We start from the raw sequence: 14,714 nt of genomic DNA on the forward strand, positions 1-14,714 counted from the left end.
CCCCTAAAATAATTCTGTGGATAAACAGAGGGGTCGAGGCCTGAAACAAAGAATGACATTGTGGAATCCAGCTCATAAGGGCTTGCTGCAAGTTCGGCCTTTTGTTCCCACCCTCTTTCAACCATTCTTTTCAGAGTGGTCCCTACCTTGCATCCTCTCCACTTACCTGCCAGGGCCTCTGCTATCTTCACGGATGTTCTTGCAGCAACGTACCCTGAAGCCCAACCTACTGCAAGTAATGTTTCGGCACAAAACCTTTTGTGCGTCGGGCTTCTGGCTGCACAGCCTGCAGACCGCAAACGAAACAGACATTCTCGTTAAAAAGCAAACATTGTTCGTTGGAGGTGCAGATGACACTTCGGGCTGAAGAGGTTTGGTATCATTATTAGCCCAGGCTTAAGATTTGACCACTACAAGTAAACGAATACTGATATCTCACTGGAATATTTGCTTAAAAAATGAAACAATGTTAACTATAGTTATTAAACAGGGAATATGTGCGCTTCTGAATTTCACTTCTAACGAAGTGCTACAGTAGGTGTTTGGTAAAAGAGGCCATTAAAAGAAGCGCTGAAATATCCGTTTGAATAGGAATCAAATGATCGATAATACAATTACTAAAAACAAATCAAGTCGGACAGAGATGTGAGCAAATCTGACCTACTCACTGGAATTTGATGTCGCTGCCTCTATAATTGTAGGTCCTTTTTTTATGAAAATATTGTAACGCTCACCTGGTATCCACAGGGACGTCACTCAGCCTGTTCTGACCTCTTACGACCTCAAACCCTTCCCTGGAGGCTATTCGACTGGAGACTGGGCCTGAAACACAGGATTGGTAGAGTTTAACTCCCTATTGTCTCTGTGTGCTTGAACCCCTTCTTCCCCGGGTCCAACCCTTCCCTTTGATCCACAGCTCACCTTATTTTCTTGGATATAGTGCTCTCCGTCCTGCTTTCAGCGCAGGGGCGTGTGAATTGATGCGGGCTCGTTGCTGCCTAGTTACTTCACTGGCAAGAGTCCGGCAGGTAAGTATAATGAGTCTTTTGAACAGTTCTCTAACTTCGTTCCTTTCCTTCCTTAGATGATGGCTGGCGTCTGGGGATGGCGGCTTGCTGCTGAGATGAGTAGCGCTGAAGGTGAGAGAGCGCGATGCGCGATGCACCCCTTTCGTATTTGTATTGAACTGAGTTCTTTTTCTGTGTCTTTTAGGTGCCGCGACGTCTTCAGCATGGATGCCGGTTATGAAGAACAAATGCGGTGGGTAAGCGCGGTATGCAGCGCCTCTAGATGTTTCCACGCTAACCTGGAATGTCTTTTCCCTCTTGCAGATGGATGAGAAGTTCCGGAGACAGAGTTCCCCCAGAGCGGCTGGGATTCAGGTAAGCGCTTGAAGCTCGTACAGTATTTAAAAATAAGCTAAGATTTGCAGAATGCTTACTAATGCCTTTTTTCTGTTCTTTTCCCTTTTCCTTAGGAAGCGGCGTGCCGGGATGGGAATGACACCACCGAAGATGCCCGCAGAACAGAAGGAGCGATGAATGATGGGCAGAAGCGCCGCAAGTTAAGGCTGTTCCTAACAGTGTTCCTGTTCTTGCAGGAGTTGAGCGCAGAAGATAGATGCAGGCCTACTGGAGACAGATCCAAACACGGTGAGTGTCATGCTGCAGGTGCAGAAAACGCAAAGCATGTTTCTCAGCCTGGGTGTGGCTTAAATAGTCTCTGGCTATCCCAGGTGTCTCTGGGCTGAACCACACCCAAAAGACTAGACTGCACATGCAGTTCTGGGAACCGAAATATGTTGGGGCATCCATCTTGTCCCCATCAATGCACTACAAGTCCAATCCCCAATGTTACGCTATGGGGGTGAGTGAATCTGGTGCCACAAGCGCCAAGTCTGACTCCAAGTGGGTCTTTGGAGGGATGTAGAGGCCCTTGAGGGCCATGTAGGTGATCGTGGCCTGGCTCCAGCCTGACATCTTGGAGGGCTGGGACATGAGGGGTAGGAATCATGACAAATATTGAGGAAACCATATTCATGCCACTTACAAACCTAATGGAAACAGGCTCACTTAGATTAGAGTCTGCACAACTGAAAACAAATTGAAAGATTGCCACTGTGAACATACGACAAGCCCCCAATTTACTTTAAGAGTAGGCACATGCAACCTCACTTCCAGAGGGTGCCAAAGTTTATTTTCCTCTCTTCCCACTACCATAACCTGCCCCACTCACACTTAAAAACGTCTTCTGCCAGGGGACGGCATAGGGGGCATTTGGCACAGCAACATGGCATAACTGCTATTAGCCTCGCTTGTCTACTACCCTCAACTAGCCAACTCCCCTCTAAATTCTCCTACCATCTTGCACTACACAGGTACATCCACCAAGCCTAGCCAATATCACAAGGACCTTATTGAGCTATGAATAAGCTACCCTCTTTGGTTTGATGTCCCCACATCCCTAACAGCAGCAGCTAAAAGTACCCAAAGCACATTTAGTGTAACAGATATTGGGCTTTCCTTCTGGATAATATAACCCCAAGGTTCTCCGCCAAGCCCACATAAGCATTCCATAACAAGGGACATGGTTACTTCCAACCTGCACCCATCAACACGATAGGGTTCGGATTTGCCTCTGCTGCTAGCCCACTAACAAGCCCTCCCCCCTTTTTTTGCAGGGCCACACACAGTAAAGACAACAAATACAAGGAGGGTGCTGTTCATGACCATTTTACCTACTTACTTGTCCATTTGAGAGGCATTAGGACATCCCGCTTATGAAATTATAATATTCAATAGTGCCTGCTTGTGGATAAAAATCTTGAATTTTCGAAAAAGGCAAAGTTGTGAAAACACCCAGACATAAAAGATGCTTTCGAACTGAGGGATAAAGTTAAAAATGGAAAAAATAAAATATTTAAAACGCATCATGACTTAAAGAACTTGGCATTGCACATGTGTACTAACAGCCACTCTCAAAGGCTGCCGTATGGATTTTGTCTGTAGAAGGAGTCATCTAAGAGAATAGACTAAATCCTGATAAATAGATCATTGTGACTACCAAACTTTAAAGAACGTGTAAGGGCGACACAAATATCAAACCTTAAAAAAGAGTTAACTGTAATTTGTTTTACCTAGGTCAGACATTCATTTATTTAAAAAACAGTGTCTAAACAAATGTGATTAGTGTTTTGTTAAAATACACACATTATACTGGAACAATGTTGATGTTAAACAAATGATGCCATACGTTGCTTACCCTATTTTCGGATGATATGAATGGGAGAGGACCTGGAACGCTTCTTCAGTGTAATGGTGGCTAAAATACCTACATGGAATGAAAAAGGTTCCAACATTAAAAATCCCAAGTATTGAAACTAATAGGCAACAAAAAAAAATAAACTAGCAAAAAAGAGACCTCAAGCTGGGCCACATGTGCCAAAGATTTCCATTACATTCACACCACTTGTAGAACGAAATTGACTTCTCTCACAGAAAATGGTCCAGTTTAGCACTGAAATTGATTTAGAAAATTCAGAAAAGCAAAAAATAAAACAAGTGACACACATTTAAAGGAATTGTCACCCCATAATCTTTCTCCATAATTCATTAGTACAGCAGCGCACATCAATGCAATGTTTTAGAAGTGTATTTTCTATGGACTGTGACCCACTCATGTTAGTCACGTCCATCTTGTGGTAACAAAGCCTGACGTGGACACGTTAAACTTGAATGATCTTGCAGCACAAATTCACCTGCTCGTGATGTCTGTAGCGTGCAGAGCAAAACGTAGTCTCAAAGCATTTATGCTATCACATGCAGCCATGGACCTGCGTAAGACCCTCACTTCTGACATACATATCAACAGAGTCTGTCTCTGTTTTATCTTTATTATCCTCATGTGTCTCTTTGTTAGCTCTTTGCTTTAAACTAGTTTTGTGCTGTGTCAAATTACTTACTCCATCTCAGTGAAACTACAATATACTTGTACATCGGTAAGAATAATGATAATAAGTGTTTTATGTTACCAAATCAGCATGTTATTTTTTGGATAAATGCATGTGCGCAACTAATACATTGTTGTAAAAAATGCTCAAATATGAAAAGATGTTCCACTTTTGCTTCCACATTAATCTTATTATCTCTATGCTAATCTGGGTTTTCACATCCGTGATCAACAGTTGTTCATTAACTTTAGTATTGCAGAATTGTTAGCAGTTCTTGATTACCAATGTTGCATAATTATAAGTTTTGGAAACATGTTTTAACTATACTTTTTAAGCTCATGCATGTTTTATCTACACTTTTCATCTGTGTGCCTTCAACACCCTTGCATCTTAACCACAAAGCCAATTTCAAATTTGCAGAAGCCACTCTTCGTGTATGTATTCATGCTCGAAACAAAGTACACAGATGAAGAAATGTAAGCAAGAGAAGGAAAAAGTTACTTACCTGTAACTGTTGTTGTCCAGCATGGGTCTGGCATGGATTCACATGCTCATGAATATTTCCCGTCGTCAGGCCGGGAATCCTCGGTATAGTAAAAATCAGTATCAGTTTCGTTTCTGACCTGTCTTTCTTAGTAGTAACCAATCACTGGTCTCTGGGTCATACTGCCCCCAGCCAATGACTGCCCTCTCCCTAAGCCCCGCCTCTTGCAGCCATCCTCAGATTTGGTAGCACGTAAAGTGGCAGTATGACCAAGTGAAGAGCCGCGGAGGGGTAGGCGGGAGGGTTCGCATGTGAATCCATGCCAGACCCATGCTGGAGAACACCAGTTACAGGTAAGTAACTTGTTCCTTCTCCAGCATGGGGTCTGGCATGGATTCACATGCTCAGGAATAAGAGAATACATAGCAGTACACACATGCACAACCACAGGAGGTGGCAACTGACTCAACATTAAGCAATACAACAACTCAACATTAAGCATCTCTTACCTCCTCACCAGGCTCACCTTAGGCGAACAGGTTGCGCAGCACTGCTTGGCTGACCCTGGACTCCTCCCTGGAGTCCCGATCGACGCAGTAGAATCTTGTGAAGGTGTGCGTCGACCTCCATGTCGCAGCCCTACAGATGTCCAGCAGGGGCACACCAGACAGGAACGCCGTGGTAGCAGCGATCGCTCTGTTCGAATGGGCTCTCGGACGGCCGGCCAGCGGTCGGTTTGCCAACCGGTGACAGTGCATGATGCAGCCGGAGAGCCATCTGGAAATGGAAGTCTTCGAGAGATCCTTCCCTTGATTCACAGTCCCAAAGTTCACAAAGAGCTGTGACGTCTTCCGAAAACTCTTTGTGCGGTCCACGTAGAACTTCAGCGCTCTAGCTACATCCAGCGAGTGCAAAGTCCTCTCGGCCGGCGACGAAGGCGACGGGAAGAAAACTGGCAACACCAAGGGCTCGTTGAGGTGGAAGTCCGACGGCACCTTGGGCATAAAGGAGGGGTGCGTCCTCAGCACCACCCTCGTGTCATGAAAAGTCAAGTATGGAGGCTTGCAAGAAAGGGCCTGGATCTCTCCCACTCGTCATGCAGAGGTGATGGCCACGAGGAAAGCTGTCTTCCATGACAGGAACTTCAAAGGCGCCAAATGCATAGGCTTGAATGGGGTCCCCATGAGCCTGGTCAGCACCACATTAAGCTCCCACGCCGGGGCAGGAGCCTTCACCGGCGGGAATGATCGGAATAGTCCCTTCATGAATTCTTTCACCAGGCAATGAGACCACAAGGACGCCCGTCCCGTAGTCCTGGTATATCGGGAGATTGCAGCCAGATGTATTTTGATGGAGGCGTGAGCCAGTCCAGCCTTGGCCAGCGACAGTAGGTACGGCAGTACTTGAGGGGCCGTAATCCGCAGAGGGTTAATCTTCTGTGCACGGCACCAGACAGAGAACCTCTTCCATTTATGTCCGTAGCACTTGAGAGTTGAGGACGCCCTGGCATTTGCAAGAACCTCTCTGCAGTCGGCCGGGATGTCGTACCCTCCAAAGTCTAGCGCTGCAGGAGCCAGGCCTGCAAGTTCAGCGACACCGGGTTGTGGTGAAGAATGGCGCCTCCTTCTCTGGAGAGGTGGTCTGCGTCCGTCGGTAGCTTGACTGGTGTGGACGTTGACAAGTCCAGAAGGTCCGGGAACCAGATCTGTCTCGGCCACGCCGGTGCGACGAGCATCATCCTGCACCGGGACCTCTTGAGCTGGTTGATGAGCCGGAGCAGCAATGGCAGCGGAGGGAACGCATAAAGAAATAGGTCGTCCCAGGGGAACGAGAAAGCATCGCCCATGCTCCTTGGCTGGGGGAACCTGCTGGCGAACCTCCGGCACTTGGAATTCATCGCCGTCGCGAAGAGATCGATTTGGGGTTCGCCCCATTGTCGGAAGAGTCGATCCACTTGATCCTGGCGTAGTTCCCACTCGTGACACGAGCGCAACTCCCTGCTGAGTGAGTCGGCGATCGTGTTTTTTATTCCCGCCAGATGAAGAGGCACCAGAAACATCCCTTGGGCGACGGCCCAATACCACAAATCCTGGGCTTCTTGGATAGGGCCGGGGACCTGGTTCCGCCCTGCTTCCGGATGTAGAACATCGTGGTGGTGTTATCAGTGAAGATCCTCACCACCTTGCCCTTGAGGGACGGAAGAAAGGACCTGAGGGCGCAGAACACTGCGCAGAGCTCCAAGATGTTGATGTGGAGCGACTTCTCCTCCGGGACCCAAAGGCCTCTCGCGTGAAGATCTCCGGAGTGCGCTCCCCAACCTTCCAGGGAGGCGTCCGTCGTCACCGTCACCTGGTGAGCTGGGGTCTGAAAGTCCGTGCCCGCCGACAGATGGGAGCGAGTACCCACCACCCCCCCCGTGCCTGATGGAACGTCTCGTTGAGAGGGATCCTGTCCTCGAAGCTGCCCGTCGACTGAACCCAGCAAGCGTCAAGGAACTCTTGGAAGGGGCGCATCCGAAGCCTGCAAAGGCGCACCAGACAAATGCAGGAGGACATCATCCCGAGGAGGGACTTCATAGATCTTACCCTGGTCATGTCCGTGGCCAGCAGACGCTGCACCTTCCCCAGAATGGTCCTGGTCCTTTCCTCCAACGGCGAGGCCAGCCGCGCCACTGTGTCGAGCTTGGCTCCCAGAAACAGGGCGACTTGCGACGGAACCAGGTGGGATTTTGGAAAGTTGATGGAGAATCCCAGGTCCGTGAGAAGCTGGACGGTCTTCGCAGTGTGCTCCACGGCGATCTCCCTTGTCCTTGCCTGGATGTGCCAGTCGTCCTGGTAGGGGTAGACGTGGATCCCCTGTAGGCGCAGCCGCCCCGCCACCGGTGCGAAGCACTTGGTGAACACCCTGGGTGCCGACTTCAATCCGAACGGGAGGGCCTTGAACTGGTAGTGCCGCCCTTGAACCACGAACCTGAGGAACTTTCCGTGTCTTTTTAGAATGGGGATGTGGAAGTACGCATCCTCCAAGTCCAACGACGACAGGAAATCGCCCTCCTCCAGCTGTCTCAGCACGTGCTGGAGGGTGACCATACGGAACTTCTGTGCCTTGATGTACTTGTTCAGTCGTCGCAGGTCCAGGATGGGGCGCCATCCTCCTATCTTCTTTTTCACGAGGAAGTACCTTGAGTAAACTCCGGAGCCCCGAAGCCTCTTTGCGACGAGCTCTATGGCACCCTTCTTGAGCATCGCCCTTACTTCCAACAGTAGTTGAGGGACGTGATTTTCCTTCCTGGCCACGGGTGGAACGCGAGGGCACTTCTTCTGAAACTCAAGGGCGTGCCCTTGGGCCAGGGCGTCCAGCACCCAACGGTCGGTGGAGATGGACTCCCACACGCTGACGAACCTCGCCAGCCGGCCTCCCACTGGGGTGCTTCGGCGGGGGCCCGACCCCACGGTCGGTTCAATCTTGTTTGGAGGCCGCCTTGCCTCCTTGACCTCCCTGTCGACGGGCACCACCTGACTTGCCGCGTCCCCTGTAGGCTTCCTGGGACGAAGATCTTGCCGCTTGGCGGTACGTGGAGGAGCCACTGCCGGAACCCTTGAAGGCACCTTGTCTGCCTCCGGAGCTCCGAAAGGACGGCCGTCGTTGTTGGAGCACTCCCAGTGCCCGGGCAGTCTCTGTGTCTGTCTTGATGACCTGAAGGGACTCATCAACCGCTTTCCCAAACAGGTTGTTCCCGTCGAAGGGCATGTCCAAAACCTTGGTTTGTACGTCCTGGCGGAAATCCGTGGCCTTGAGCCATCCTCGTCGTCTCAAGCAAACGCCGTTGCCCAACTGACGGAAACCGGTGTCGACAATGTCCGTTGCCACCGTGATGGTGTCGTCCGAAGCAATCTCACCTTCCTGTACGATTTCAAGGGCCTCAGCCATTTTGGCGTCCGGAAGGAAGTCCAACAGAGGGGCGATTTTGAACCACAACTCCCTGTCGTAGCGGGCTACAATAGCCAGGGCGTTGGCCGCCTTGATAGTCGTCGCTGCGGATGAGATGATCCATTGTCCCATCGTGTCCAGCTTCCTGCCCTCGCCGTCCGGCGGGGAAGTTGATGTCGAGGCCGATGCCCCCCCAGCTTTCTTCTTTGCCGCTGCCGAGATGACCGAATCCGGGGTAGGTTGCGCCCGAAGGCGCAAGGGGGCAGCGTCGGGGACCCGGTACTTCTTCTCGTACCGGTCCCTCTTTGCCGGCACCGTGGCAGGGTTCTTGATGAGGTCGAGCCCCTCATCCCAGATGTCATCAAGAAGCGGTACGGCGGGGACCGTCTTCCTTTTAGCCTTGCGCCGTTGGTAAAGGAACCCTTCCTTCTTCTTCTCTTCTGGGCAGAGTTGGAAGAGCTTGGATGCCCTGGAAATCATGGCATGAAAGGATCCAATCTCGTCGGGTGGGGACGCCCGAGCAGGGGGCGACAGGGGACACGTCCCGTCGTCGCCTCCGTCGTCATCTGTACCTGTCGTAGCCGTGTCCGTGCCTGTATCATCCCCGTGGGTAGTAGACTCGGGGGAAGACAGAGCAGGCCGCAGAGGTGGGAGAGGTGGCGTAGGATGCGTCCTCCTCTTCTTATGCGGTGGACTTTCCGAAGGTCCTGGCTCCGGTTCCCCCGTCGGGTCTGGCTCAGGTACCTCTGTCAGGGGGAGGGGCAACCTTGTCCCTATCTCCGAGCATAAGGACTAAATCGCTGACAAAATGGCCGCCGAAGTGAGCCTCGCTCCCCCTCTGCTGGATTCTTCGAGATCGACCGGGGCCTCTCCAGAAGCTTTGCCGGGTTCTCAGACTTCCTCTTACCCGAGCCAGAGCGTTGGCTGGTGGTTGATGGCGCCGGGGAGGATGCGCCCTGCCTGGCAGCCAAGGAGCCCGACCGTTCGGCACTCTCGGTGCCCACAGACTTGCGGTGCTTAGCCTTTTGCTGGTCCCCCGTCGCCGGGGCGCCCTCACAGGACTTAGACCACCGCTCGGACTTCTTTTTTTTCTTCTGGCCAGACGGGCTCTTCCCTTCCAGCCAGTTGGCGAGACGGAGGTGGCGATCCTTCCTGGTCCGCTCTGACGTTCCCACAAAACGCACAGTCCTTCTCCGTGTACCTCTTGTCCTCATGGAGACAGTACAGGCATAACGAATGCTCGTCCTCCTTGAAAACATTCTGAAGCTGGCATCCAAGGCAGGTCCTGAACAGCTTCCCGGGCGTCGAGCTTCCTTTCTCCTGGGCCATGTCCGGGGTAGGCCTCGGAACTTCTGGAATCCTCCAAAAGCGTAACTCGACGAAATCTTCACCCTTGAGGGGCGTAGAAAACTCTGAAACGGATTCCCGTTGATCGGATGTAGAAACGGTGGAGCTTGAGGCTCTATTTAACCGAAAAATGAGAAAAATCTCATGAAAAAGCGCGAAAACGCAGCAAAAGCTCGAGAGCTACAGCACGAGGACTCCCAACACTTGAACGTGCGGTAAAAATCTGAGGATGGCTGCCAGAGGTGGGGCTTAGGGAGAGGGCAGTCATTGGCTGGGGGCAGTATGACCCAGAGACCAGTGATTGGTTACTACTAAGAAAGACAGATCACAAACAAAACTGATACTGATTTTTTTCTATACCGAGGATTCCCGGCCTGACGACGGTGAATATTCATGAGCATGTGAATCCATGCCAGACCCCATGCTGGAGAAAAGTAAGAACTATTGGAGCAAGGCAGTGAAAGCAAGGACGATTATATGATCCGGAACCCAGTTGAATGGAAGATGTCTCCACTTAGTGTCAATGCTGTCAAGTGAAAAGGTGCCCACGTTAGCTGAAAACACTTGTCAGGAGAATCCCACATGTGGGGCCTATCTATTGGAAGAAGACCCACCCTACACAGTACATTACACTGCAGAGTGAATTTAGGGCAGCGTGTAATACCCGTTCTGTTCTTTGAATGATGATGGCCTTGATGTAAGAACTTCAGTGCACTGTTCGTTTGTGTGTTTCCAAAAATGAATAAGTAAAGGACTACATTATTACAAATATATGCCAAATGGTACTGTACAAAACATTACTGTCCTTTTACCAGCCTGACAGGATGAATTACTTTGTATTGTGATGGCACTAGCAGTTGCCTTTTCTTCTTCCAGCCACCCATCTATCTTAACCTGTAATAATACATCTGTCTTTAGCATGTTTACTTCTAATAACATGTATTATTATTTTGTGGAAATAGCTAACGCTTTCACTCTGACAATCTAACGTGCTCACTGTTCACTGAAATAGCAGGGTTTTGGTAAGAACCCTGTTCACCTGGGCACTGGAATACTTGTATTATTGTGTGGTTGTAAACTCGCAAGCACTGAGTGCTCAACCCAGCCTCTACAAATGGCACCTTGCCAGGCCCATTTGGCATGCCCCACCACCATGAAACACTTATCGGAGACCACCTCCTCCACCCCAAGTTTTGACCACAATGGTGCCTAACTGCATAACAGTTATGTTTACCCCACAGGTTACTCAACAAGAGCCCTTACTCAAGAGCTCACACCCACAACAGCATTACCACGTATAACACACACGGTAAGGAACCATATCAATCAGCTAAATTCTTTCCTAGGCTACACATGGCCCAGTACCCAAACCAGCAACAACTAATGCAAACTATCTCCCTCTCTATTCTCTTCCTTGGTGCTGCATACCAATTTGACATGGCCTTTTACAGGTTTTCAACAATGTGACAAACTCATGTATATTACCGTACTCATAATGCATTGTTCAAATTCGTGTTCACTCACAACTATCACCATGCCACTCATGCAATATACTCATTTCTTATGCCATGTGGTTTCTTGCCACCATCACCACATCTCATCTATGCACCAATATGTCACAACACAACCAAATGCAACACTCTATAACACAGGACAATTCACCTTGGATTTTCACTACTCAAATGCTCACAAACCATTATGAATACTTTTGCACATTATGTAAACTCACCAAAGCCTTGAAAAAGACCCATGTAGGGTTGAAACACGTGTCAGCTTTAAGTGTGTAATACATCACTGTTATACCCTAGAAACAAGTAAAGACTCCTCATTTATTGCTTGACAATTTAAGTCAAGCCACAACCAATATTAACAGTATTCCAGTGCCCAGGTGAACGAGGTTCTTACCAAAAACCCACTTATAACTCAATGAGACGGAAGAGCATCGTCTCCCAAGAACCGGCAGCAGGACCCACTCCCAACCATCAGGATCAGCGCAGTAATCTGTATATTCAAATGCTCTATCCCCCCAGTATTCACTGAAATAGTGTCACATGTTGTTGGAACTTTATTTTTTTCAAATTACTATTTCAGGATGAGAACTGTTTGGGTAAAAATTGTTCAAGTAATTTAGATTTAAATACATATTTTTTACAACAACAAACATAAGTGGTGTATAAACGGTCCACTTGACCAAAAGTAAGCAACATAACCATGTTGGCACTGTACTTTCTTCATTGCCATGTTGTTCTATATGCTGCCACAGCAGGCTGCTGCCTTATGGTTTGCTTCCAGGCCATATAAGGTACCTGAGCTGGGATGCGGGCCTAAAGGCAATAGGCCTCATTTCTCTAGACTCCCTCAGGGACTTCCTAACTGTCCCTACATTATCCAAGGATTAGTTTTCTATGGGAAACAGGGAGAGTGCTTTGCACTTGCTCTGTCCGATTCAAGTTTATTCAGTCATTAACATGCTCACCTCCTCCTTTCCACTCTTACTAGCCACCCCTCCTTACCACTCCCGCCAATCTTCAGCTCCCCAGATGTTTCACTCCTCCTAGTTCTCACCGCCATATTTTGATGTTAGCTCTCTGCTACCACTATCCTCAGTCCAATACTACTACTTGCACACCCCTACTCAGGCACCCTTCAGAAACACTATCACTCCTGAGCAAATATCTCACCTGCTCCACAGATTTCCTGCACAAGCCACCACTCCCTCCTGCTGGTCTATTGCATGCCCTCCACCTCGAATCTCACTGGAAAAACCCCCACTTCCTGCTTCCTTTCCCCAGATTAAGTATTCTTCCCCCTGTGAGTATTGGCTGATTTTCCCTAAACAATCTTGCCAGGGCATGCAGTATGAATGTGCAGGGAAAAGTCTTAAAAAGGGGGCGAAGCACAGCCTGCTTTCTTTACGTGAGCTTGCTGCTTCAGGAATATGGTGGTGCAGAAGTTCAGAATCCTAGTTCGTGGTTTGGGCCCCATTCCTGTGGCCTGGCTTGGTAAGTTTGGAAGGGGGGTATTCCCTTTACCCAGCTCCTCCTTGGTGGTCTAGGAAGCCTTGTGCGCTTTCAGGCGGACTTGGCCATTTTCGTGATGCAAGTTTCTGCGCTGTTCTGGTGCATGGCTGCAACAATTGCACCCGTCTCTCTCTTTGGTAGGTGCGCTGCTGTGTTCTGGTATCTGCAGGGCTGGGGCGGTTCTCTTATGCTCTTATGTCCTGTTGCTGATGTTGGTTCTCTTGCTTTGCCTTCACTGTCTCCCAGCATCTCTCTGTGGCGTTCTCCAAGTAAAGAACAGCACTGGCCAGTATCCTGATAAAGAGACAAGGCCGGAGGAAAGAGTTGCCAGACACAGATGCTGGCATGGTGTGGTGGGCACAGGAATTGGAACAGTCTCTGCTAGCACTGTCCACACCTCAGGGGTAGGAATGTCTCTGAAGTGCTTCCTGGTGGGCTTCTCTCCTCCCTGTTGAGGGGTTCCCATACCGACCTTGACAATCCAAGATTATTGGTCTTGTCACAATAATAAAATGTCTCAGGAAATCTTTTTTTTAAAACTACTTTCAAGCACTGTACATTGCACTTCTCTTATCAACTGAACATTTTACATTACCTTAACGGATGGTACTATTTTATGGCGTACAGAGAATATAGTTGGCAGATTCATGAAAGACTTGGAATCAAAGTGCGTCGAGTTATCCCAGCGTGGACCATATTTGCCATTCACTACACATTTCAAAGTTCTACTGGTCAATGTGTGGGCTCTCGCAGCAAGATGTTGAAAGAGGTGAATATATAAGTTTTAATTTTGTTATTTATATATACTTTTTTGTAATAAAATAATTGAATGCCAAATGTCCACTTATCACTGGATACATGGCTATTTAAGTATTCTATTCCTGTGTGGTAATGTTACTTTTCAACTCATCCCTACTCTTATAAAACATGACTTAAAGAAGAAATACACGGTAAAGTATCTAGTTTAACTAGTTGACAATGAAACATCTAATCTGGTGGCATATGTATTAGTTTCATGTGCCATGGGTACATTTCTGTTATTTGAAGCGATCAGCTATTCTGCACTCAAAGAGCACTGTTCACCAATAATCTCAAACAATTATCACACTCCGGCAATCATTTCTACCACGTTATTTACTGATCAACTGACAAAAAGGGCAATTAAACAGATGACCTGGTTGATGTTTCGATTACAGACTAGACTCATCCGCAGTGTCGGGGAGTTTCTCCCGGGGTCGGCTGGGCCTTCCGCGGACCTCTGGGCTGGGAGGCCCCAACTCCTCCCGCGTATCCCAAAAAAGGAGTGGGAGACACACACAAGAAGCAAGGTGGTTCTGCTGTTTATTGAATAAAGGCAGGGATGGGTCTAGGATCGTACGCGTCCGTCCAGACTCTTGAAATTCATGGGGCTCGCAGGCCCCTTTTTGCCTCAGTATGACGCGCTACTTGCGTCACCTGGGAAAGTTAGCAAAAAACCTATCGCCACTCTGGATTGGTTCCTCGAGTGGTAGGGTTAGTATAGCATACGTATAGAGAACGCTGTTAGTGGTTAAGGGTCAGTCAGGTGGTACACTTGGGTTGTCCCTTCTATTAGATACTTGAAAATTGCTACACAAAGACCCCTAATGATTGGCTAATGTTAGTGGCGTCAGTGATGAGTGCCCCATGTTCTGATTGGTCCACTCGCGAGCCCCCCAGCCTGGGACCATCGTTGTTCCCAGCTCGCGGTGTACCTGTCATTTGCAACAATATGTAACTATGTGTTCGTGCAGACAATGTGTGGATTTGCTCATATGCCTGAGAGCAGACCATTCCCATCGCTGTAGGTGTCCATTGGGTCATTTCATTGTTGCAGCCTGTGTCCCAGACGTGGGACCCAGGCGACTTCTCCCTCGTGGGTCTGGCACCCTGTCAGGTTTGGCTTGGTCACGTGAGGAGAGACCGTGGCTGAGGCAGAATTCTGCACATTTAAAGTTGTATTTGC

At 49.0% G+C, this 14,714-nt stretch overlaps 1 protein-coding gene across 5 annotated transcripts in view; it reads right to left on the reverse strand.

The window, feature by feature from the left end:
- Positions 1-14,714, reverse strand: part of ELMOD2 (ELMO domain containing 2) — a 965,152-nt gene that overhangs the window by 107,529 nt on the left and 842,909 nt on the right. For all 5 annotated transcript variants that reach the window (XM_069631199.1, XM_069631197.1, XM_069631200.1 and 2 more), the window contains one exon: positions 3,262-3,330. In XM_069631199.1, the coding sequence (XP_069487300.1) occupies positions 3,262-3,330 (69 nt within the window). The remainder of the gene's footprint in view (positions 1-3,261; positions 3,331-14,714) is intronic.

This window comes from Ambystoma mexicanum, chromosome 6q (genome assembly GCF_040938575.1).
Source record: "Ambystoma mexicanum isolate Mex_15411 chromosome 6q, UKY_AmexF1_1, whole genome shotgun sequence".
NCBI classification, from domain to species: Eukaryota; Metazoa; Chordata; class Amphibia; order Caudata; family Ambystomatidae; genus Ambystoma; species Ambystoma mexicanum.